At 39.8% G+C, this 26084-nt stretch overlaps 1 protein-coding gene across 1 annotated transcript in view; it reads right to left on the minus strand.

The window, feature by feature from the left end:
• The window catches only part of trappc9 (trafficking protein particle complex subunit 9), a 292239-nt gene that overhangs the window by 205493 nt on the left and 60662 nt on the right, over positions 1-26084 (minus strand). The window contains exons 12-15 of the mRNA XM_079258776.1: positions 23534-23660; positions 23292-23424; positions 18665-18828; positions 4187-4339 (exon numbers count right to left, since the gene is read on the minus strand). Of these exons, the coding sequence (XP_079114902.1) occupies positions 4187-4339; positions 18665-18828; positions 23292-23424; positions 23534-23660 (577 nt within the window). The remainder of the gene's footprint in view (positions 1-4186; positions 4340-18664; positions 18829-23291; positions 23425-23533; positions 23661-26084) is intronic.

Here is a 26084-nt window from a genome sequence, read left to right on the forward strand (position 1 = left end):
TAAATGTTGTGAAACGTCAGTGCTCACAAGACTACACTGAACCATTCCTTACCAAAGGTAAGGCATAGGGCTGGGCAACATGATGATATATATTGTTTAGACAATAAAAAATGTCTGTCGTTTCATATGAGGCTCTATCATTTACGCCACAATAAGGTGCTTTACTGCGGTATTTTACGTCAAGATGCGCTTTGTGGCATACACGCTGCAATATAAACAAACATGGAGGAAGACGGTAGCAGACGTGTTTCAGAGCAGGATAATTCACTAAAAAATGACCAGCCAACCCAAACTGATGAGCTTGTTCATATAAGAGGGGAAATTTCTGTCGCATGGATGCGGTTTGGATACAGACTAGCTCACAGTCCCAACAACGGACTCAAACACAACTAACTCATTTTATCACCTACGCAAGAATCAGGATAAAGAATACAGAATAAAGAATAGAGTCAACGAGCAAAAAAATGATAATAAACTCCAGAAGCAAACACTGCAACAGGTATTTACCCATGAAACGCCATGCGGCCATAGTTCCCCCAGATGGAAGGAGATCCCCAGCTGCTGTTGCCAAGCACATCTGACACATTACTGATGACTGACACAACATTACACAAACAACTTTATATCAGTAATTATATTGTTAAGGGTATATATAAGTAGCTAAATCAGGAAAAGAGATTTTGGTCATATCGCCAGCCCTAGTAAGGCATAAAAAGGCTGAGCCATGATTTCCTGAAAGAGACTTTTTTCCACAGCAAACATTTTGACTTATCACAGCGTGAAAAGCTCAGGTGTACAAAGAATGATATTGTTGGTTTTTTTTAAAGAAACACAGGACAACAAACTCAGTTCTACAGTTCACCTGATGATTTCAATTTTCTGTCACATAATCAAAAAAGATTTGGAGGAAAAAATGTTTATGAATCTCTCTGAGAAGAAAGATGCTCGATATTTTCTTTTTTTTAACTTATTAAAGCTCCATCATGAATAAAAATATGTATAGTTTTGACTCACATTAGAATAAACCCCACTTAGCAGCATTTTTAGCATCTGGCATGTCATTGAATCTGTTTCAGTTTGACAAATTGAGCACAGAGATGATGCAACAGTAAAAATCTCACAATCAGCAGAAACAGATTAAATACTGTGCCCTGAGTCTCAATCACCTTTAATCCCATGAGGCTGCGTTTAACACAACACTGTCTCCTGGCCTGAAGGGCATTTTTTTAATTAACTCCAGCTCTATAGAGACACGAGTCTGGAAGGCTTTTCAAGCATTTATAGGACATGAGCCAACACGTACAGGATGAGTGACTTTGCAACCAAAAGGAAGAATTAGGGAATCATTACCTCAACAAGTGATCACTTTGAAATTGAATTTAAATTAGATTAATAATAAAAAGAGTCGAGATGCTTTGTTGCTATCAGGATGACACAACCAGGATTCATTGGGTTCAAACTGTGAAAGAGTGGCTCAAGGCTCAGCAGGAGGCATCACTTGCACAGATGAAATGGGCACCACAGAGTCCAGATCTGAACCACTCTGAGAATCATTGGGATGGGTCCGACCATGGACTGTATATAAAAAAATGGACAGAGCCTGAATGACATCACCATTAGGTTTCTGAAGAGTGGGCGGTTCCTACCATCAACATCTTGGCAGGGACATGAATGTCATCTCACCAGGAAAATACAAATATGGGCAAAGAGGTGGAGCTGAGAGGAGGACTGTAAGCGTCATGGTGAATGATTGACATCGAGCGAACTCCGAGCTGCCTGTAGCTAAAAGCTAACCGAGCTAACCCGAAGATAACAGGAGCTAACCAGCTAACGGAGGTAAGCAGGCTAAAGCTAAGTAAAGTTGTTAACCGGCTAAAAACCACGGTTGTTCGGCGTTCTTCTGACTTGAAGCGGGAGATCGGGTATCTGTCAATCAAAAGGACACGCCCCTAAATATGCAGAATTTTGTGATTATATTACTTTTAAACGGGCGAGTTAGAAAAAAGTTCATTCCCCCCACAGTTGTCATGAAGGTAAACCTGACCTATTAAACCTAAAATGGATTTTTGAAATAGTCTGTAAACATGTTTATTTCTTCTGTGAAGTTGATCTTCTTAACATGGGAGTCTATAGGGATTCACTTTGTTTTGCAGCCCCTAGTGGATGAGGAGGGAACTGCAGTTTTTGGCACTTGGGCTTTACTTTTGACCACCGGAGGTTGCAGCTTGGTTCTGATACTCATTATTATAAATACAAAATCTTGGTGGAAAAGTAATTTACCAATTGTGTGACATAGCAGAAGCTTAATGTAACAATCCCATGGCCAATGTTGCCGTAAAAGACGTTAAAGACGTCCAACAAAATGTTAGTGTGTGTGATTGGATTGTTGTTTTTTGTTTTTTTTTTATGGTGAACTTTTTTATTTTGTTGGCCAGGAAGTGTGTTTGTACTACAATAATTTTGAAAGTGCCTTGACATTACTTGTGCCATGAATCAGTGTTACACAATTAAAGCTGAATTGAACTGGTAGCTATCCGTACAGGATGCCCTAAAAAGTCCATCAGATAGCTGCAGGTAGTCCAGAACACTGCTGCTCGTCTCCTCACTAACGCCTCTTTTCCACAAGTACCAGCTTGCCTCACTAATGTCTCAACTCGCCTCAACTAGTCTCAGCTTGCTTCTGTTTCTTTTCTATAAACAATTTAGTACCAAGTCTGAAATGGGCGGGGTTTGGGTGAAATTACTGTGACATCAGTGTTGTACACGACAAGTTCTATAACACAGGACCTAGAGGCAGTCTGCTACTTGGTCTGATGCTCGCCGGTTGCTGACCAGAAATTGTATCCTTCTGTTGGAACCACTTCCAGTCTCGACTGTTTGATCCACTCCGACCATTGTGGTCCTTGACCTGCTGATTGTCACTTTAGAGCTTTTTCAGCTTCTCTTGACACTGCTGGAAACTCCATTGCTACCCGTAGACATTGAGTCAGAAAGCTCTTGATCATTTTTTTCATTTTGTGTCGCTCCATCTAGTTCTCTCTGTACCCTTTCCTCACCAACCAAGCAAAGAAATGTCTCCACCTCAATGTTGGACCACTGAACAGACTTCTGTTGCACCATTGCTTGTCACATTTTGTAAACAACTTGCAAGCTGAAGTCGCTGCTGCTGTTAGTTTATAAAGCATCGAATGGTTTTGGACCAAAATACGTTCAGGATCTTGTGGTTTGTTATGAACCAACCAGATCCCTCAGGTCATCAGGATCAGGCCTACTTTCTGTTCCCGGTCAGAACTAAACATTGAGAAGCCGCATTTGGTTTTTATTCTCCTCACAAACTCCCAGAAACCTGCAGGTCTGCTAAAACTCCCAGCTCTTTGAAATCTGTTTTTTATTCACCGACTTTTATCAATATAACTTAATTCCTCATACTGTAACTTTTATTTAAAGCATTTCTCCTTCAATTTAATTTCTTTATTTTTTGTTTTAAAAGCCTGTTTTTAATGCTTTTCTGCACCTTGTCTTTCTGTCCTCTTCCCCCCACACAGCAGAGGCAGATGGCTGCCTGTCCTTGAGCCGGGTTCTGCCGGAGGTTTCTTTCCTGTTAAAAGGGAGTTTTTCCTTCCTACTGTCGCCGTGTGCTTGTTCAGGATGGGAGATTGAGTTGGACCTCCAACTCAATCTGTTGGTTTCCTTATGTAGGCTGTTGTGAATTGGCTTTCATTATCTGATTTGGTTTTTTTCTCTGTCTGTAAAGCGTCTTGAGATGGCATTGCCGTGATTTGACGCCATATAAATAAAGTTGAATTGAATTGAATTGCTGTAATGCTTTAATATTTTAATGTAAAGCACTTTGAATTGTCTTGTACATAAAATTTGCCATACAAATAAACTTGCCTTGCAGCTTTTTCTCCATTGAACCAAAATTTACCTGCATTTCTGTAAATAAACTTCTAACTCACTTTATATTAGATGAATCCATTTAAAATCAATGTACAAGAAGTTATTATTAATAAAGCATCAACTTACAGACATGCATCAGAATTCTTCATTTTTTTCTTCAGCCTCATAAAACTGCATTTGGACTACATCCTGGAGTGGTTTTCCAACAGCTTCACCAGTAAACCCAGCAGGTTTATGTCAGATTCTAAAGGTGTTCAGCTTTTCTTAACTTGCCGCAGCCACTCACCATCGTTGAGGTCCTGCAGGAGGTTTTCTTGACCAGAGAAGTCCAGTTGGACTGTAATGTTGATAGTCAGTGTCACAGCCTGGCCAGACTTGAGGGGCAGGTGGTGTAAAGCTTCCTCCAGCTCCCAGCTCAGAAAATCCCCAAACACTTTCTCTGTATACAACAAAAGAATAAAGGTAAAAACACATTTAAATTATCGGTGACTTCAGTGAGGATATATTCAACAAAAAAACTTGTCTGGTTCATTATCAAATTTGCACTTGTGACAACCGAAGCAACATTAGATGAGGAAAACAGAAGGTAGGGTGCAAGTTGAACAACACAAAGAAATCCTGAGATTTTGTCATGTTTCTTGGACTTGATGTTTTAATTTATGGCTCCCAGCCTTTCTTCCTCAGACAAATGACTCAGCTGCAGCCACTTCAGCCTGAAGCGCCAAATGAACGATGCATCCCCTGAATAGAGCATGCACTCTGTCTGTGCAGGTGAGCCACTCCTGATCTCAGAGGCAGCAGAAACAGCAAGCAGATCGGCTTTAACCCGAGCACAGCAGAGACACCAAGCTTTCTGTGAGAACAACGGTTTGCACGTCCTTGCTTGATTCATTCGCAAAGCCCCTGAAATCCTCTAAGAGGATGTGAATGTAGGCAGCATTAAAGAAAGATTCAGCGAATAACACTCTGCTTTAAATATTCATTTTCACTGAACACAGAGAATAAAAAGAGAGTCAGATCAGTCAGTCGGGCAGCAAAGTGATGAGCTAAGACTTATAAAAGAAAGACTAAGTCTTTCACTTGGTGGAGAACCATTCGGCTTTGAATTCAGCAAATAGAAATCAAGGATTGTGGTTGATATTAATATTACTGCTGTACAGAAGTAGATTTGATCAGATATGGCAACTAGAACAGCAATGATAATCTGTCATGTTTTATAAACAGGGATGAATTATGATTTTTCCAATATACATTTAATTGGAAAATAAACTTCATAGCCAGAACCTGCTAGAGATGCGTTACGGCCAACACAAGATGATGTCTGTTTATCGAGCCATTTAATGAAACAAGAGAAGAACGATACACTGCTGACAGACTATGGTACAAAGTGGGTTCAAGAGACAAAGATAAAAACCAGGAAAAAGTTGTGTGGGTTCTCTTCAAGAAAATAAACAAAAATCAGGTCCAGCTCTACCTCTCTGTAGGGAAGCTACGGGGCCTTTTCAAAGCAAAGCTCCAACAGAAGGTCCATCCATGAATCAGCAATGGCAGCTTTGTTGACCAAGCTGTAACCTCCAGTGGTTAAAAGTAAAGCCTAAGTGCCAAAAACTGCAGTTCCCCCTTCATCCACTAGGGGCTCCAACACAGAGCAAATCCCCATAGACTCCCATGTTAAAAAGACCAACTTCACAGCAGAAATAAACATGTTTACAGCCTGGTACAAAAATCCATTTTCGGTTTATATGTCAGGTTTACTTTCATGACATTTCACTGTGGGGGGAGTGAATTTCTTTCTAACTCGGCCGTTTAAAAGTAATTTAATCTTGAAATTCTGCATATTTAGGGGCGTGTCATTTTGATTGACAGGTACCCGATCTCTTGCTTCAAGTAAGAAGAACGTAGAAGAACCGCGTTTTTTAGCCGGTTAACAGCGTGACTTAGCTTTAGCCCACTTCCCTTTGTTAGCTGGTTAGCTCCTGTTATCTCCGGGTTAGCGCTTAACTTCAGGTAGCTTTGAGTTCGCTCAATGTCAATCATCCACCATGACGCTCACCTCCCCCCTTTCAGCTCCACCTCTTTGCCCATATATGTATTTTCCTGGTGAGACGACATGCATCACCCCGCCAAGATGGCGATGGTAGGAACCGCCCACCGAGCTTCAATTCAGCTCTTCAGAAGCCTATGGGTGATGTCACGGAGGCTCCGTCCATCTTTTTATATCCAGTCTGTGTCATTGACAGATGAAATAAGCTTGATGTTAGACATGAAGAACAAATATGATAGCCGAAAACCATGCTTTACAAATGATTTGCTTAAGTTTTTTACGGGTTAAATGACTTAGTTAAATCTGAGTTTGCAAGCCTGTCCAGGTTATAGCGTAGGTGAGCTGAATGTTCAAAGTGCACCTCTCACCACAGACCCAGTAACTGTATGTAGCCATCGCTACTATGGTCAACAGGAAAATACACAGAGTTGTTGTGGAGGAGAAAGCCATGACAGAGTTAAATACTGTTAAAAACATAGAAAATCAACTTTCCACAGCTGTTGGAGACTGGAGAAGTACCAGCATGTCTATTATCAAGAATCAAGTTTATTCCGTTACAAAATAAACAACAAATGTGTTAAGTACAAACAATATAATATAGCGACTGAAAAGGCACAGGCTGAAGCATAATGCTATATTTTAACCTGTCCTGTTAAACAATTTAAGCTACCCATTAATTTTTTTTTTTTTTTTTTTTTTTTTTTAAGGAACATGCATAAAAGCAACAAACATATTAAAAGTCAAAATGGAAGAAGAATAAAGCAGAATCAAGATAAATAACACAAATTATGAACTCTTGTAGCCTTAGAAAGCATCCATCTAAAAACCAAAAGTAACAAATTCTTAAATTTATATCAGCATCTTTCAATCATGAAAGTCTAATAACAAAATATACTTCTCCTTCATTTCTTCATTTCTCTGTAGCAAATTTACAGACGTCTCTGAAATCTGGCTGGAAGTGACTTTCATTTGGCTCCATGTTGTATTATTTTGTCATATATCAACATGATTTCATTAACAGCAGGTGAATATGTGCATAATATCCACCCCACTTGTTTTGCAGAACTATTGCATTAGCAGCTGTTTTATTCCTCAATCCCCCCAACGTCCACACAATATATGAAAAGAAGTATGAACGAGCAGTAAAACGTGTGTATAGCCTTATAGTTTAATATATTTCTTGATTTGTACGAGATTGCTTTTCATTTTTTCTTTGATGTAATGAACATGTGGTTTCCATGTTCATTCATTAATCATTGTATATTTTAAGGTAATCTCTGTTCAATTTCCAAAAAAACATATTTTTGGGGGGTTGGTGTTTATATTTAGTGATAATCTGGTAACATCAAACCAGTATTTATGGACTTCAAGTGTTTCAATAAAAGACAAATGTTACTGTAAATTATTAGCAGAACTGTACATGTTTGTATCGTCGGCAAAAAACAATAGAGTTTAACAGATCTGTAACATTAAAAATATCATTCATATCAAGCAAAAACTGTTTCGGAGCAATTCCAGATCCCCGGGGTACACCAGAGGTGACCTTTCTAAACTGTGAAGCAGTGTTGGTGGTTTCTACACATCTCTCTCTGTTTTCTACGTAACTCTTCAGCAAAGAGGAAGCTTGACCTCTCAATCCATGCTTCCCCATTTTTTTCTATGATATGAATGTAGTTGTTTCATTTCAACTAAATTAGTACTCACTGAGTAATTATTATTTTTCAATTAAAGGAAATAATTGTTTGGCAAAAAACCTTTCTAAAATTTCTAAACATTACGGAAAAAAGGGATGCTGGTCTGTAGCTCTCGATGCAAAGTTTGTCTCTATTTTTGAAAGGAAACGTTCCAAATATAGATCAGATGTGTGTTTTTAAAAAGTTCAATGATTTCTTTGATTGTAAACATATCAATTAAACTTATATCAGTTTCAGCTGATGTTTTGTTTTTAAGCTTTTTAACAATTTCTGGTATATCTGTCATTAATCCCCCAAAGCTCTTATTATACCTGATATTATCAGACAAGTTAGATTTTTTAATCACACATTCTGTAATATCACACTTTTTTTTTTTTAAATCACCAGACCAATTTAGAAAATAACTGGGATTTTTTTTTTTTTTTTTTTTTGCTACGTTGAAAAATATTGGAGCATTATTTTTGCTACTTCTTTTATAATCCCATAATAGATCATTCTATGTGAAAGGCATCAAGTTCAGCGAAGGAAAGTGTTGATTCGGCTAATTCCATTAAATATGTGGTGTTGTTGAACTGAATTGCATTATAACACGAGTAATTTCTCATATATTCACCAACACATCAGTGTTAGTACAAATAATACCACAACCTCCTGATATAATCTGCTAAAAACCAGACAAAATGCTGAGATGGCTGAAATCCTTGTGATCACACATCCAACATGCAGCCAGTATGAAATATTATTCGTATTGTTCTTTACTTTGGTTGCTATGTTGAAATGCTGGATTAAACAAGGGAAGGAGTGTGAGAAATAAGAGATGAGAGAGTGGAGAAGACATAGAAGGCAAAAAAAAAAAAAAAAACGTAAAGCAAAGAAACCAGACAGCCAGCTGCTACATCTATAATGAAACTTAAGAGAAAACATCATATCTGTAAGATATTAAAGGAAGACAATCATCAGGGGCACCTGTAAAAGGAAATCAAAAACAATACTGTAGCTATTGGCTATCTTTTACAGCTTTCTTATATCCTACAAGGTCGTGAATAAATGTTTTCGTTTAAATGGACAGGCTCTCCATCCGTCCATCTACGGGTCGTAGATGGACGGATGGACAAATGAGAATGTTGACTTCATTGGCTTTCTACATTACCAGCCCTACGATGGTAATGTAGACCATTCCACACACGTACGGCTTGTGTAGTTCTACTCTATCATCATTTTCAGGTCAAAGTAGAGGTTACAGCAACAGCATCGTGGTCGGGATCTTTTTTTTATGATGAAAATGGGATAAATAATGTTATTAGGGATGACTCATAGTTAGTTTATCATACGTCCGAGAACAAAGTCTAGAATTGCTGGAGGGGATTATAAATACTTTGTAGATCATCTAAAGAGTAAAGTATTGATGTACACCACAGAGGTAGACACTACTATTCCTCTGAAACTGTTGACAACATCAGCGGATAGTGTTGGTGATTTAGAAGTGTAACAAGGGTTAATGCTACATCTGAGAAGAGACATTCAACAGGCGGGCACTTTAATCCGATGTCTGAAAGGTGAACAGACTGCTCATTCAGCATATGCCAACAAGGTTAAAGGACACAAGCAGAAATCCGACCGTGTAGGATCTGCAGCAAGATTTTATTCAGAAGATTTTAATGGCAGAACCAAGACATGAACCTCTTAATGACACATCTCATTTCATCCAGGTGCCACTTGTCATTGTAATATCATTTTTAATGTTAAAATTGAGTCTTCTTGATCTTTATGCAGGAATTTGCTGCAAATCAAGCAACAAAGTTGCCTGAAATAAAATATCAAACTGGTGCTGACAAAGTCAGAAGAGAAAGTGCCACCTCCCCAGCTCTGCGTGTGACAGCAAAAAAATCACTGGAGCCGGATTAATCCATTATTTGTGTTTTCATTGTGCTGCTCCGTGGAAGGGCTTCTATCCTCATGAGACATTTGATATCATTACACCACACAGTGTTGCAAAACACAGCTAAACTGAGCTGACGTTTATATCCACAGCACAGAAATAAAGCAGCATTGAAGGGTAACAATCCAGTGGATGTTTACAATTATAACTAAAATATTAGATATTAAGTGAATGATTATGTTGTACGTCAAGTCTTGAATAAACATGTTTTTTTCTGAGAAATGGAGTCCTTGTTTCACATTAAAAGATGGCTGCGTCTGCACACTGGCAGAAAGAATAATGTTTTGTTTATTTTGCCACAGATTTCCTCCCGTTGAGGCTCCTCTCATCTTTTATTCATCCGGCTCCCATAGAGATTGCAGCAGTCTCTCTCTCTCTCTCCGCTGTGGAAGTCTGTCTGAAGCTCAGACTAAGTTATGTTGACTGAGGAAGCAGGATGTCCAGGGGAGGCCAGTTCTGTCACCACAGTGTTGCAACCAATAACACATGTGCAAAGTCATCAGACATGCCGACAACGCACATCGGCACAGCATACAACAACTAAAGGGAAAACAGCATAAAAGTTATGTGTTGGATAAAAGGAAACGTATTTGAAGCACATTAGTTGTAGAATAAAGGCAGCTGCTTGCTCATCAGTGGATGCAGCGATATAAAAACCTCCTCTAACGGCATGAAAAGCTGTTTCCTGATACTGAGAGGGATGAGTTAGTTACTGATTCAAGACAAGCTGCTAGAGCTTAAAACAGATTCGAAAGCATCACGATTCTCCTGACATCTCCAGTGTTCAGAGGGGGAGAACTTCAGTATTTCATTTAAAGTTGTGAAAATGATTGGATTAAAGTGGGGAGGGGAGTTTCGTCATCAAGACCTTCACAGAGATTAGTGAGGTAGGTTTTCTGCAGTAACTGTAGCAAAGTGGACGGTTTACTGTCTATTCATGCGACATGGACATTTTTAATGTCTTAAAGTTTTGTGATGAACCTCAGGAGTCTCTCAGAGTGCATTTATATAAGGAGAGTCCGGGACACTTGGTCTGATTAGATGGAGAGTTCTGAAAATATTTTGCACCTTGGTTTGGTTTGAATAGGACTGGCAGGACAGATTAGGACAGGACAGGATAGGACAGGACAGGACAGGATAGGACAGGATAGGACAGGATAGGATAGGATAGGACAGGATAGGACAGGATAGGATAGGATAGGATAGGATAGGACAGGACAGGACAGGACAGGACAGGACAGGACAGGACAGGACAGGTTAGGATAGGATAGGATAGGATAGGACAGGACAGGACAGGACAGGACAGGACAGGACAGGACAGGACAGGACAGGACAGGATAGGATAGGATAGGATAGGATAGGATAGGATAGGATAGGACAGGACAGGACAGGTTAGGATAGGATAGGATAGGATAGGATAGGATAGGATAGGATAGGACAGGACAGGACAGGACAGGACAGGACAGGACAGGATAGGATAGGACAGGACAGGACAGGACAGGACAGGACAGGACAGGACAGGACAGGACAGGTTAGGATAGGATAGGATAGGATAGGATAGGATAGGATAGGATAGGACAGGACAGGACAGGACAGGACAGGACAGGACAGGACAGGTTAGGATAGGATAGGACAGGACAGGACAGGACAGGACAGGACAGGACAGGATAGGATAGGATAGGATAGGATAGGATAGGATAGGACAGGACAGGACAGGACAGGACAGGATAGGATAGGATAGGATAGGTTAGGATAGGATAGGATAGGATAGGATAGGATAGGATAGGACAGGACAGGACAGGATAGGATAGGATAGGATAGGTTAGGATAGGATAGGATAGGACAGTACAGGACAGTACAGGACAGGACAGGACAGGACAGGACAGGACAGGATAGGATAGGTTAGGATAGGATAGGATAGGATAGGATAGGATAGGATAGGATAGGACAGTACAGGACAGTACAGGACAGTACAGGACAGGACAGGACAGGACAGGACAGGACAGGACAGGACAGGACAGGATAGGATAGGATAGGATAGGATAGGACAGGACAGGACAGGACAGGACAGGACAGGACAGGACAGGACAGGATAGGATAGGATAGGATAGGATAGGATAGGATAGGACAGGACAGGACAGGACAGGACAGGACAGGACAGGACAGGACAGGACAGGATAGGATAGGATAGGTTAGGATAGGATAGGATAGGATAGGATAGGATAGGACAGGACAGGACAGGACAGGACAGGATAGGATAGGATAGGTTAGGATAGGATAGGATAGGACAGTACAGGACAGTACAGGACAGTACAGGACAGGACAGGACAGGACAGGACAGGACAGGACAGGATAGGACAGGACAGGACAGGACAGGACAGGATAGGATAGGTTAGGATAGGATAGGATAGGATAGGATAGGACAGTACAGGACAGGACAGGACAGGACAGTACAGGACAGGACAGGACAGGATAGGATAGGATAGGATAGGACAGGACAGGACAGGATAGGATAGGATAGGATAGGACAGGATAGGATAGGACAGGACAGGATAGGATAGGATAGGATAGGACAGGACAGGACAGGACAGGACAGGACAGGACAGGATAGGATAGGACAGGACAGGACAGGATAGGACAGGACAGGACAGGACAGATTAGGACAGGACAGGATAGGACAGGGCAGGATAGGACAGGACAGGACAGGACAGGATAGGATAGGACAGGACAGATTAGGACAGGACAGGACAGGACAGATTAGGACAGGACAGGACAGGACAGATTAGGACAGGACAGATTAGGACAGGACAGGATAGGACAGGACAGGATAGGATAGGACAGGACAGATTAGGACAGGATAGGACAGGACAGGATAGGATAGGACAGGACAGATTAGGACAAGACAGGACAGATTAGGACAGGACAGGACAGGACAGGATAGGACAGGATAGGATAGAACAGGATAGGACAGGACAGGACAGATTAGGACAGGACAGGACAGATTAGGACAGGATAGGATAGGATAGGACAGGACAGGCAGGACAGATTAGGACAGGATAGGATAGGACAGGATAGGACAGGACAGATTAGGACAGGACAGATTAGGACAGGACAGGATAGGACAGGACAGGACAGGACAGGATAGGACAGGACAGATTAGGACAGGATAGGACAGGACAGGACAGGACAGGACAGGATGGGATAGGACAGGACAGGACAGGACAGATTAGGACAGGATAGGACAGGATAGGACAAGACAGGACAGATTAGGACAGGATAGGATAGGACAGGACAGGACAGGACAGATTAGGACAGGATAGGATAGGATAGGACAGGACAGATTAGGACAGGACAGGACAGGATAGGACAGGACAGGATAGGATAGGATAGGACAGGACAGATTAGGACAGGACAGATTAGGACAGGACAGGATAGGACAGGACAGGACAGGACAGGATAGGACAGGACAGATTAGGACAGGATAGGACAGGACAGGACAGGACAGGACAGATTAGGACAGGATAGGACAGGATAGGACAAGACAGGACAGATTAGGACAGGATAGGATAGGACAGGACAGGACAGGACAGATTAGGACAGGATAGGATAGGATAGGACAGGACAGATTAGGACAGGACAGGACAGGATAGGATAGGATAGGATAGGATAGGATAGGATAGGACAGGATAGGACAGGACAGATTAGGACAGGATAGGATAGGACAGGACAGGATAGGATAGGATAGGACAGGATAGGATAGGACAGGACAGATTAGGACAGGATAGGACAGGACAGGACAGATTAGGACAGGATAGGACAAGACAGGACAGGACAGGATAGGACAGGACAGGATAGGATAGGACAGGACAGATTAGGACAGGACAGGGCAGATTAGGACAGGATAGGACAAGACAGGACAGGACAGGATAGGACAGGACAGGACAGATTAGGACAGGAAAGGATAGGATAGGACAGGACAGGATAGGATAGGACAGGACAGATTAGGACAGGACAGGACAGGACAGGGCAGGACATCTTAGGACAGGACAGGACAGGATAGGACAGATTAGGACAGGACAGGACAGGATAGGATAGGACAGGACAGGACAGGACAGGATAGAACAGGACAGGATAGGACAGGATAGGACAGGACAGATTAGGACAAGACAGGACAGATTAGGACAGGACAGGATAGGACAGGACAGGATAGGATAGGATAGGATAGGACAGGACAGGATAGGATAGGATAGGATAGGATAGGATAGGATAGGATAGGATAGGATAGGACAGGACACAGGACAGATTAGGACAGGACAGGACAGATTAGGACAGCACAGGACAGATTAGGACAGATTAGGACAGGATAGGATAGGATAGGATAGGACAGGACAGGACAGGACAGGACAGGATAGGACAGGATAGGACAGGATAGGACAGGATAGGACAGGATAGGATAGGACAGGATAGGACAGGACAGGATAGGATAGGATAGGATAGGATAGGATAGGATAGGACAGGACAGATTAGGACAGCACAGGACAGATTAGGACTGTTCTGTCCTATCCTATCCTATCCTGTCCTGTCCTGTCCTGTCCTATCCTATCCTATCCTATCCTATCCTGAACTGGGATTCGGATCAAAGAAGCTGACCCAGTCCACCTACAAACACAGGTCTCGGCCCGTTTCATGGAGACTAAATACAGGAAGCGGACTACAAAAAAGTCCCTTCCTGCATTTGGCGAAGTATTGCATTGTGGGTAAATACACAAGGATTGAGTTAAGAGTCCTCTTCCTAATCTGTTGTTCAAACTGCACACATTTTTGCAGTGTATTTCTGCAGTATACTTGCATAAGAAAACATTAAAAACCCCAAAACAGCAGGTCTTGTCCTCTCTTTTGCTAAATATTAGTGCAAACTTTGGTGGGAATGGGGACATATCATGGTTTGGTTTGTTTGACCAAAGTGCAATGTGATATGGGTCCAACGAAAGTTTTTAATCGCTGAACACAGTAAGAAGGTGAAAACGGTCATGCCAGAAAGAAAAAGCAGGTAGGGTGAAGACTCCAGACAAAAGACACAAATCGACCTTGGCAAACAATTTGCTGGTTGGAGTCTGATGAAAGAACCGGGTGGATGCTCCCCATTAGCCTCAGTATTATCAGACTGTTAAGTTAGCTTCAGCCTGTTGTGCAAACGTACCAAAATGTGATTAATTCTTTCACAGTTTAGTTTTATGGTTTTAATGCTGTTCAACAGGAAACAGTACTGTCCCTTAAGCGAGTAATGCTGACATTTTCACCATAATAAACCAAAGTTACTGCTCCTTTGATACTATAAACTATAATTCACTGTAATTTGGGGGGGGCAGTTTTTTATTTGTGCGCATTTTACTGTTAAATTTTGTGACAGTCATGTGGGAAGATACAGGTTTAGAGCCCCTTGTGGTCAAATGTTACAAGGTATCCCTTTAATTGTGCAAGAAGAAAAAAGGTTTTTATCCTCCATTTTTGAAATACTATTTTATGAACCCTAATCAGACCATAATCAGATCATTTTAATGTCCAAATTTACTCAACAAGAGCTGAGAAAAAAAAGCAGCCCTGCAGTGAGACAGAACCTTCAGTTCTTCTTGCTTGTTCAACCAACTCTGAAAATAACATGTCCCTGAAGGGGAAAGTATATTTGCAACAAAAACCACTTCCAGCAACAGTTTCAAACAGAAATCTCTAACTAGAGAGACTATTTCTTTGGAGGCTGGCCAGCAGGGAGCTGTGTATGTAAGAAGCAGAGATTTGAAGAGGCAAACATTCGTCAGATGAATGTCTTTAAACTAGAATGTCTAACAGTCCAGTAGTATTTACAACCGAATTACTGGTCAGTAGAACCTATTCAACTTCACTGGACTCATGTACAGAGTTCCCAAAGCAACAAAAGACGTAAATGTTTTTCTAACAGCAATGCCCACAGACCATGGACTTTACATCAGTGTGGGAAGGTAAAGGATTATTCTTCTTAGTCTTTTGTCAGTTTGAAATTGTAGGACAAATACAAAACTGACCAATGAAAGGACGATAAGAGCTACCTATGAAGACTAGGTCTACGAGTGTTGACCTGTCATCACAGAGGCCTGAGGTGGTTTTAAAAATGTCAGATCAATTCCATTCTCACACTGACTAAGCTCCTGCTGAGACCAAAGAGATAAGAAATACAGAAAATAACAGAACTAGACTTAATTCTGACTTCTACAAGGCAGTCTCCACTTCCACTAAGACTACATGTCCAGGACTTTTAGTTGAATTTGGAAAAGGTTTCTCAAGCATTCTCCAATCAGTTATTTCATTTTTCTAAAATAAAATGTCATGTTTACACTGCAAAAACTAAGTTGTTGAATCAACCTAAATAGTTTAAATTAATAACAGTTTATGTTTATATAACTAGGGGTGGGAAATCAAATAAAAAAATTTGAATATTGGGATTTTTTTGTTTCACAATTTTAAAATCTTTTTTTTTTTTGTTGTTAAATAAATTAGTTTTTTTTCCTAACCAATACAAATAATCTATTATAAAATTTGTCATTTTAATGGTTTTCATTGATCTTTTTACTTGTTTTCTTGGGCATTAAAGCACCAGAATGATGGTCTCATTACTATGTTGTTTTTTTCCTAAATAAAATCAGGAAAAATGACGAGCAAAAAAAGTTTTGTAATTTTTTTTTTTTTTTTTTTTTTTGGTTTTTAGTTTAAGAAGCACAAGATTAGAGAGAAAAGGACAAAACAAAAGTCATCGTAAGACCGTCTTCTGCTGGCTGGAGAGAGCTAACAGGTCAGGTAGGATGCAAGATGTTTGCCCATTTAGCCGTCGATAGGAGGCACGTTACAGGAAAATGGCAAAAGTTCTACAGTTTGAGTTGCAGAAAATAATAGACACTCGGCCATGTTGATCCAAAGTTTGAATTAAACAGCAGCGAAGGTTACACCTGCGTAACTCGTACCCAGTGATCTATTAGTCAACATGGCTTCTCTGATTGGTCAATATTATATCTGTCGGAATAGAAATATTAAGAAAATCAACCTAATTTTGAAAAACCGCTGGATAGAATCCCACTGATGTGAACGTTTACACTGATTTGACATCAATTGTACAAAAGATATTCAGAGTAGGTGTGTAAGGCCTTTTTCATTGAAATGTAGTAGTTACATTGTAATATCTTGCATTTTTAAAACTACTCCATAGCATAGAAATATGCAGCTTAACTCTTGTACTTTAAACAATATCGACTACAACCAGTTGGAATTTATTGTTGATATTATTGTTGTTGTTGCATATGAACTGTTGAATGATTGTAACACTACAATGAATAACCGAGTAAATTAGCAGTAATGCTAACTCTGCACACATTTAGGTTCCCGATTCTGTTATTATGCAAATTAAAAGTAGGTGATGTTTTTCAGGAGCATTTTTTAAACTCTATTGCTTAAAATTCCCTTCAAACCATGATTGCAGCCAACTAAATAAATGCTCATAACACAAAAAAAGTCTCACCTTTGGAACAAATAGGACAGTTAAAATACAGTCATTTTCAGTCATTTTAACCAGCCTGTTCTGAATGACAGGATGGTGACATGTCATCCAAATTCAACCGCCATTTGCCACACACACACACACACACACACACACACACGCACATTAGCACATCACATAAGGCCACATAAATTTCTATAACTCAAACAGTATCACAAAAGTATTGTATAATAAATCCCATCATATATCACACGGCTGCAGACAAAGTTGCCAATATCAAATTTTCCATATAATGGTTAAATGTCTCAGTTTCAAAATCTGATGTGTTTTTATACATATTTTGTCAGCATAAAGCATTCAAACCATTTTTGACACTGGGGTTGTACTACAATTCTTGCGCCATTTTAATCTTGCATATCATATATATATATATATATATATATATATATATATATATATATATATATATATATATATATATACATATATCATATTAAGTTAGTTTGTTCCCTTATCCATCATTTGTAAATAGATTTAAAGCAGAAGAAAACTTGATCACACCTACAATAAACCAGCACTGACAAAGTGAAGAAGCAGTACATTAAAGGTGGAGTATGTAAGATTTTCAATATTTTCAAAATAAATTAACTAAAAAAATAACTACAATCATAATTAGATAGTTTTTTTTTAAACATGTAGGTTCCAGTCAGTCCATATTTGATGTGTTATTAAATTACGAGTTTAATTAATGACAAAGATCCTTCTTAAATGTTTCTACCAGTAAAAAAAAAAAAATGTTTTTTGTCATTTGTCATTAATTAAACTTGTAATTTAATAACGCATCAAATATGGACAGACTGGAAACTAAATGTACAAAAAAACTTTCTAATTATGATTGTAGTTATTTCATTAGTTAATTTATTTAGAAAATATTGAAAATCTTACATACTCCACCTTTAACACTGCAATTTAAAATCAAACTAAAAACCAACTAAAACATTCTTAAGAACCAAAAAATCTTAATGCTAATTAGCGCAGCTTTCTTTTTCAGGCCAGCTGCAAAGGTGCTCACCGTGTGCTAGTACAGGCACAGACACCAAGAGTTTCCCATATACTAACATTTCTGTCCTGTGAGCGGTTCTTTCATTTTCTAATATGAAGTGAAACAAAAAGAAAAGAAACAACTAAGAAGAGACAGAAACCTTCGAGAGGAGCAGATACTGCAGAGATCTGAGGTGTGAGCAGGTGCAGAACAAAAAGATCGAGCACAAGCAGAAAAGCCACAGAGGCCTGACAAATGCACAGAAAAAGACAATGAAGTCATGGCCTGTGGAGCCCCACAGTCTGCAGGAGGAGCTGCTTCATCAGAGGCAGTCCAAACTAAATGAGCAGCAATAATGAACATGGCTGCTTTGAATAAGTGTGCATCAGTGTTGTCAATAATATTTTATGTGCCTTAATGTAAAGAAATAACTTCTTGTTTATTGGATTATTAATGTTTCAGATCTAAATTAGGAACCAAAGCAAGAAGGGCAACCTTCTACAATCCTGATATGGGAGCTCACCTTTGGTGTTGACTATCTTTGAGGTGAGCTCCAGAGTCTCAATATCTTCAGATCCAATGTTCTCCAGAGTGATGGTGAGCTGCTGTTTCTCCCCATTAAAAAGCTGGACGGACACGGAGCTGGACAATTCTTCTTTGGACGTGGACTGTGGTGTGTGGGCTGACCTGTGTGACAAGACAAGAGATAACAACGCTGTTACCCAAAAATACACCATTTAACCATGCCGGCTGGTTCCGGCTGTCATTGTGTCGGTCGTGGTGGAAACGGACACCCGAGCAGTCGTGACAAGGCCAAAGTGTGACCGCCAAACAACTGAGCCGTAACATCACTAAAACTGCTCGCAGTCAGCTTCAAGTTCTTACCAACGGCCGTCTGCAGAGAGACGAACCATGAACTGACAACTGGGAGCTGGGGGGGAAGGGGGGGGGGTGTTAACTGCAGCATGTCTGACCTGTGGCAGCTCCAGATTACTTTTTACAGAAATCTGCTGGTGCCAAACGCCACAGCAATGTCTGGGCTTCAGGAATGTCATTAACTCAAATATTATTTCTTATCGTGGGGAGGGTGCTGACCCAAATGCAGAGTAGAGGTGGGGGTGCAGAGTCAAGCAGGTTTTTTTTTTTTTTTTTTTTTTTTATTTCGATGTGCAGGAACACAAGAAACAAGAATCACAGGAAAAACTAAACACAGGCTCAAACATAACCTGGACAGGTGCAGTGGACCAGCAAAACACAGCCGAACTGAGGGCTAGGAATACTGACCGAACTACACAAGACACAGGTGTAAAGAATGAACTAACAAGACCAGGTAATCTAACAGTGTTTTTCAACTTTTTTTGAGCCAAGGTACACTTTTTCCCACTGGGAAAATCTCAAGGCACACCACAAACAATTTTCTAAAGCCTATATTAGTAATATAAAGTCCATTTTGTCAAAGTGTCTTGAAAAGAAACCCGATAAACACAAGGAATTTTATGATCTTTCACCTGGGCCGAGGCCTGTTAAATGAACACAAAGCTGCTTTTCAGACCAATTAGGTGAAACTGGATCATTTCTCATGGTACACCTGATCTCCCACGGCACACCCGTGTGCCACGGAGCAGTGGTTGAAAAACACTGATCTAACAAACAAGAACAAAGGCTACACAGGAAACAGGGAAAAACTACAAAATAAAACAGGAACCTGGAACACGGAAAATATCACATCATAACATTTCTAGAGCAGGGGGGGGTATGTATGTGTATATACGTGTATGCATTTATCTCTTTCTCTTGTTTTCTTCTCTGTTCTCTTTCTGTCTCTCTTCTGTCCTCTCCAGTCTGGTCCAGCAGCAAAACTCGGTAATATGAACAATTATCCAAAACAAATAGAAAAATTAAATAAGAATCCAGAAATACAAGGGGATCCTTATATCTATAAAAGCTCCCCTTGGCAAAATAAATGAGCTCAGCAGAACACAGCATCCAGAACATCAGTCTGCTAGCTAAAATGCTGGACAATTTAAAAAAAAAAAAAAAAAAAAAGAGGTGACGTCATCCAAAATTAGTGTGCTTTGTTCAAAAGCAGAAAACAATTTGAAAATAATTGTTGGAACTTATTTTATGTTTCACTCAAGCACATCTACACAGACAAAGACGAAAACAGATAAATAATTAAATTTGATGCCATTTATCTGTTGACACCGCAACCAGTTGGCAGAAAACGGTTTTCTGAATAAAGCGGTGATACAGAGAACAACTGTAACGCTAAAAATGTTACATAAATCATGGCGGAAGACAGTCTGATATTAGGTATGTAGAAAAAGTGAGGCCGGGCTTCTGCAGCTTTGAAACACCCCAGAGACCATGTATTACATTTGTATTCTATTTACTTCATCTGTCTGCTACAATACTCTTCCAGCACCAGAGAATAAAAAGGTTTTCCACATCAAAAGCTGCTGAAGTGCTGTACTTATAGCCGTGACCTAAATAGTGGATTTTGCAGCAGCTCTGCTGTCAGAATGATTTACAAGACTGCATCTGGGTGGTTTACCTGCTATTTTCTGGCAGGAAATTAACTCTCTCATGTTGTTTCTTCCTTTTGCTGCGCTGAAAATTTCATCTCAGAGGAAACAAATTCACCTGTTCCACGGATGTTTAACCTGGCTGAGGCTACAGTGGGAAAAAAATGCTTTAAAAATGATCATTTCACTACCTCTTCAAGGTTTTCTTTATGTTTTGATTTCCAGGCATTTTGAAGCCAGTATCCTTGGAGGTAAAAGTTGAATTGGTCTGTTTGTATGTTGGCATGTTGACTGGTGAAAATTTATCAGAGAGGCCATCACACAATGAATTTATTCACTTTTACTTATTGGGAGACAGAAAAAAGTCCATCTTAATGAAGTTTGATTGGTGAGTATTTTAACAGCAACACGCTGTTCTTCTTCTGGCTCATGTTGCATCACAATGGTTAACTAAATTAAACGATAACTGTGCAGCTAATGTGCTCTTTTTTCAACTTTAACGGTTCAACCGTTGGTGAATAGTTTTTCCCTTTTATATTTGAAGGCCAAATAGCAGAACATTCCCATCTGTAGAGTCAGTCACTTGACCAGAATTTCACTTACCAGGTAAACAATCCTAAAACATCTTCAAGCAGAAAGAAAAACTGTAAAACAGGTTTATCAATCACCAAATAATGTGGTTTGCTTGTCCACAGCATCACATGACAAAAGAAACCCTGCTCGATGTTTGTTTATGCAAATTCAATTTGAATTTCTAGAGCAATCACAGTGGAGCTGCTGACACTTCCTGTCTTCCTCAGAATGCTAAGCTGAATGTGAATTTCTAGATGTCCATCTGAGCCCTGATCAGAAGTTAAAGACGAATGTTAAGAGTAAAATTTCACCCTATTCAGACTAAATATGAATTGAATATGTAGTGTCAGTTTACTGCAACATGCGGGGGCTTCAGGTGTCCTACTGTGCTGCACACATCTGTGAGACATCTGTGTTTTTGGTGCGATAAATGCAGACATCGAGGCGAGTGGGAATAATAGTAACATCTGATTTTCTCTGAAAAGCTGAAGGCAGCTGGTGGTAATGCTGCAATCCAGAGACTTCCAGCAGAAAACGTGTAATTATGTTGGCTCAGGCTCTGAATGGGGTTTTTGCTGCAGAATCACAAACATGTGGAACAATCCAAGGTGTTGTCTGCTGATGGTTGTGTTGTTTTGCTGATGGTGTGTTTTGAAAACCCACTACAGAACTTTTTGCATATTCTGTCATTGATGTGCCTCAAATGCACGGCTAATTTGACCTCCATCTTAGGGTGCATTCACATCAGGATGGTCGGCTGGACTCGGTCCGATTGGGGATTCGGCTCAGTTGTATGGGGGTGTGTCCATTCAGACCGAGATCTAGTTAGTTAGTTAGTTGGTTAGTTAGTTATGACCTGTTTTGTATCAGTCACAATCACATTGTCCATTTCCAAAAAAACAATCAAGCAACAAAACAAAATTGTTCGTTCGTTCGTTCGTTCGTTCGTCAATCAAGCAACAAAAACAAAATAGGCATAAGGAAAGCTTGTATGTCTAATGATGTACACTTACAAGTAGAATATGAGATACATACAATACCAGATGCACTACATAAAATAACAAAATAATTTATAAAGTTGCATATCTCTCAAAAATGAAAAAAAAACAACCCCTAAATATGCCAATTTTTGAGATTAAATGTCTTTTAAACGGTTAGAAAGTTAGAAAAAAAGTTCCCTCCCCCCACAGTTGTCATGAAGGTAAACCTGACCCATTAAACCGAAACTGGATTTTTGAACCAGGCTGTAAACATGTTTATTTCTGCTGTGAAGTTGGTCTTTTTAACATGGGAGTCTATGGGGATTCGCTCTGTGTTGGAACTGCCGTTTTTTGCACTTCTGCATTGGCTTCACTGTTAACCGCCAAAGGTCTCCACTTGGTTTAAACAGACTGGCAGAAATATATATCAGACCTTTTAGAATCACACACAAACACCATCAAGGAAACTGAGGTCTGCAGATTAGCTCCTTCTGGTTCTAAGATCCAGATACAAAACCAGAACCGACCAAACTTCTTCAGTGCTATTATCTGTGGAATGACCTTCCCCATAGATTTCAAGCTGGCGCCCACTCTTGACACCTTTAAATCACACCTTAAACACATTCTCACTCCCTGGCTTTTAGCATAGCGTGAGAACTGCGTGAACTCTGCCTTCTAGCCTTATAGTTTCTCTTGGTGTATTTACAGTCTTAACTCTTTTAGTAGTATTTGGTCTTAGCATATTTTTAGCTTATTTCTTTTTACTGTTTCTTTGTTTTTCCAAGTATTTTAATGTATTTTAAAGAGAAACCTCTGGCTATGTGTGGAACATCTTTAAATTAAATGCAAAATGGGAAACTGCATGGATTGCTTTCTAACCAGCAAACACATGTTTTTCTTTTAATATGCAAATTCAGTAAAGCGCATTGGATTAGAAAAAGTACCATAAACTCCTGTCATCATATTGGAAGAAAAATTGTTGGCATCATCCATTATTACGTCCACACAAAGATAAATGGTGTATGGTTTTGTAATTAATGCAAGGTGTGGTGACACTGCATGTTTTTCTAACCGTGGTAGTGATGTGCTGAGCTGGAGACGAGGAAGAGAAGGAATGACTTCCACTAAACAGCCACTTGTCTTCAAGCCAGGCAGGTTCTCCAGCAAGCAATCACTGGTCACACCAAATACCGATGTGTGGTAACCTGAAACCAAATAGAAATCTGAGCAGAAGGGTACGTCTTGAAAACACATCATGTAACTAAAAAACGAAAAAAGTAACATTTTAGAAATTAACATGACGGCTTGTCTAACCGTTCACGGTGATATTGCCAGCTGTGCGTGGAACTCCAACCAAAGTGACGGGATACAGGCCTGACTCAGCGGGCAGGGACAGCGCAGCGGGCAGAGACTCAAACTCCACTCCAGAAGTCATCAGACCCTGAATGCAACACAGTGGAAACAACAGTCAAAATATAAAATAGACGTAAAACCAAATCGAACTTCCATCAAATCGAAAGTGACACCACCACTGTGCAGAAACCAATCATTCCTCAAAGCAAAACTTCAACTGAAACAATCAGAGCCATCGCCTTTTGGCAGTCTGAGCATTTCATGCCAACATGGCTCCCCTTTGTTTTTCCTTTGAAAAAGCAGAGTGAAGTGCAGCTGTGAGAAGCCCAGACACCGATTCGCTGTGAAGTATCTCTCAAACTGTTTCATGCAATCCGTCATCTTCATCTCCATGTGATGTCCTGAAGATAAAATCTCTGCCAGGGGGGGCATGGCCAATTCTCCGCTGCAGAAAATCACTGCATGCCTGAGAGGCGGCTGAAAACAAGTTCTGCAGATCACAACGCAGAAGGATAGGATAGGCTTCAAATTCAGCAGGCCAAGCACCAACTGGTTATTTCAGACGGCAAAACATCCTGGACCACTCTGTGTTTTATTTGGGTTTTTTTTGTTTGTTTGTTTTTGTTATTTTTATATGCTTTACAAAGTTGCTTCCTGTCTAAAAGGTTCATTTGACACTAGCACCTTTGAAACTTGCCAAAAAACATTTACAAAAAAGGCAAAATTTCTACTTTTAGTTTCACATTTATTTCCTTCTTTAGTTATTTCAGGTTTTGTCACATTATATTCATATGATTTTCTATACATGTATGTGATTTTTCCAGCACAATTTAAAATGTTAGGACTGTAAAGCTTTTACCACTTTGGAATGTTAGTCATTTACACAACACTTAAGACATTTTAACACTGAGGATATAAACTGTTTAAGTTGGTTTGGGAGTTATGCTATCATATTTTTCTGCACAAACATATTAATAACTGCAGGCAGACTGGTAAGTAAATAAGTAAGTAAATGTTTATTATATAGCGTCTTTCAAGATAAAAATCATAAAGCACTTCACAACAAAACACAAAAACATTAAAACAATATAAAAAAAAAACATCAACAAAGAACATAAAAACAAAGAAAACTAAGTAAAAGCAATATTAAAAAGATATGTCTTAAGCTGTTTTTTAAAAGCGATCACCGACTCACCCGATCTCAGGCTGAGAGAAAGGGAGTTCCATAAAGCAGGGGCCACTGCTGCAAAGGCTCTGTCACCTTTTGTTTTATTTAAAACAGCCAGCAGACCCTGGTCAGCAGATCTCAGAGACCGGCTGAGAACGTAAGGCTTTGAAAGGTCTCTAATATAGCCAGGCGATTGATTATGTAAGGCTCTATAGGTTAAAACCAGGATTTTGAATTGTAAAGTTCAAGTCCAGTGCAACTGGATCAGCAGCAGAGTGACATGGGTGAACTTTGATGATCTAGTCAGTAGCCTTGGAGCGGCCTTCTGTACAAGCTGAAGGCAGCCCGACAATTTTTTGTTTAGGCAGGTAAAGGTAGAATTGCAGTAGTCGAGCCGGGTGGAGATTAAGGAATAAACAATCATTTCCAACTCAAATTGAGAAACAATTGGTCTCAGCTTGGCAATGTTCCTTAAATGATAAAAACAGGAAAAGACAAGTGACTTTACGTGGGCATCTAAGGAAAGTGCAGGGTCCATGATAACACCGAGGTTCTTTACAGTCGGCTTAATAAAACAGGCAAGCGGGCAGTAGCCCTACACCTTTTCTTAGAAAACCTAATGGCATAGATGTGGTCTTGTGGTCTTCTGTTGTTACATCTCTCAATTAAATTAGCATAATTGTGGGACTTGTACCTTATGAAAGGTGTAAAAGTTCCTTTTCATTGCTGGTGTGGTCCATTTTGCTGTACATTTCGAAAGCCTAGGTGATATACAGATATGGACTAAATTGCTGACACCCCTTTGTTGACAAAAGAAAACCTACAAAAGTCACTAAAATAACTTGAAACTGCAAGAATTATTATCAACTAAAACTTTGTAGTAGGGATTTTCTTCCACATATTTAGCAATTTTTCCAGGGGTTGCCCTATAAAGGAAATCCTACTCTAATGGCCATGATCTGGTTACAATCATATTACGCTGACACCCAACTATCACAGACAAGACAAGATGGACTTTCATCTTCATGTTAATTATGTTCAATCTTCCTATTGTGGATTATTTGTTTGGTTTTGTGGGTCTTTGTTGGCTTTCCCTTCTTCAGAATAGTGCATGCATTGTATCCACCTCAAAGGGAGGAAAGTAGGCCATATGGTGGTGTCGGCCTTTTTTCCCTTCAATTGCTTTTAATGACCATGAATAAAATAAAGTAATATCTTTAAATGTAAAATGAATTTCATTGCAAATGTTTTTTAAAAAAATTTTTTTTATTTAAGATCTCTTGATTGAGACATAACATTGCTATAAGAGACACAACTTGCCAAAGAAAGATAGGCCAATGGCCG

The sequence above is a fragment of the Telmatherina bonti genome (assembly GCF_933228915.1).
Source record: "Telmatherina bonti genome assembly, chromosome: 19".
Lineage (NCBI taxonomy): Eukaryota > Metazoa > Chordata > Actinopteri > Atheriniformes > Telmatherinidae > Telmatherina > Telmatherina bonti.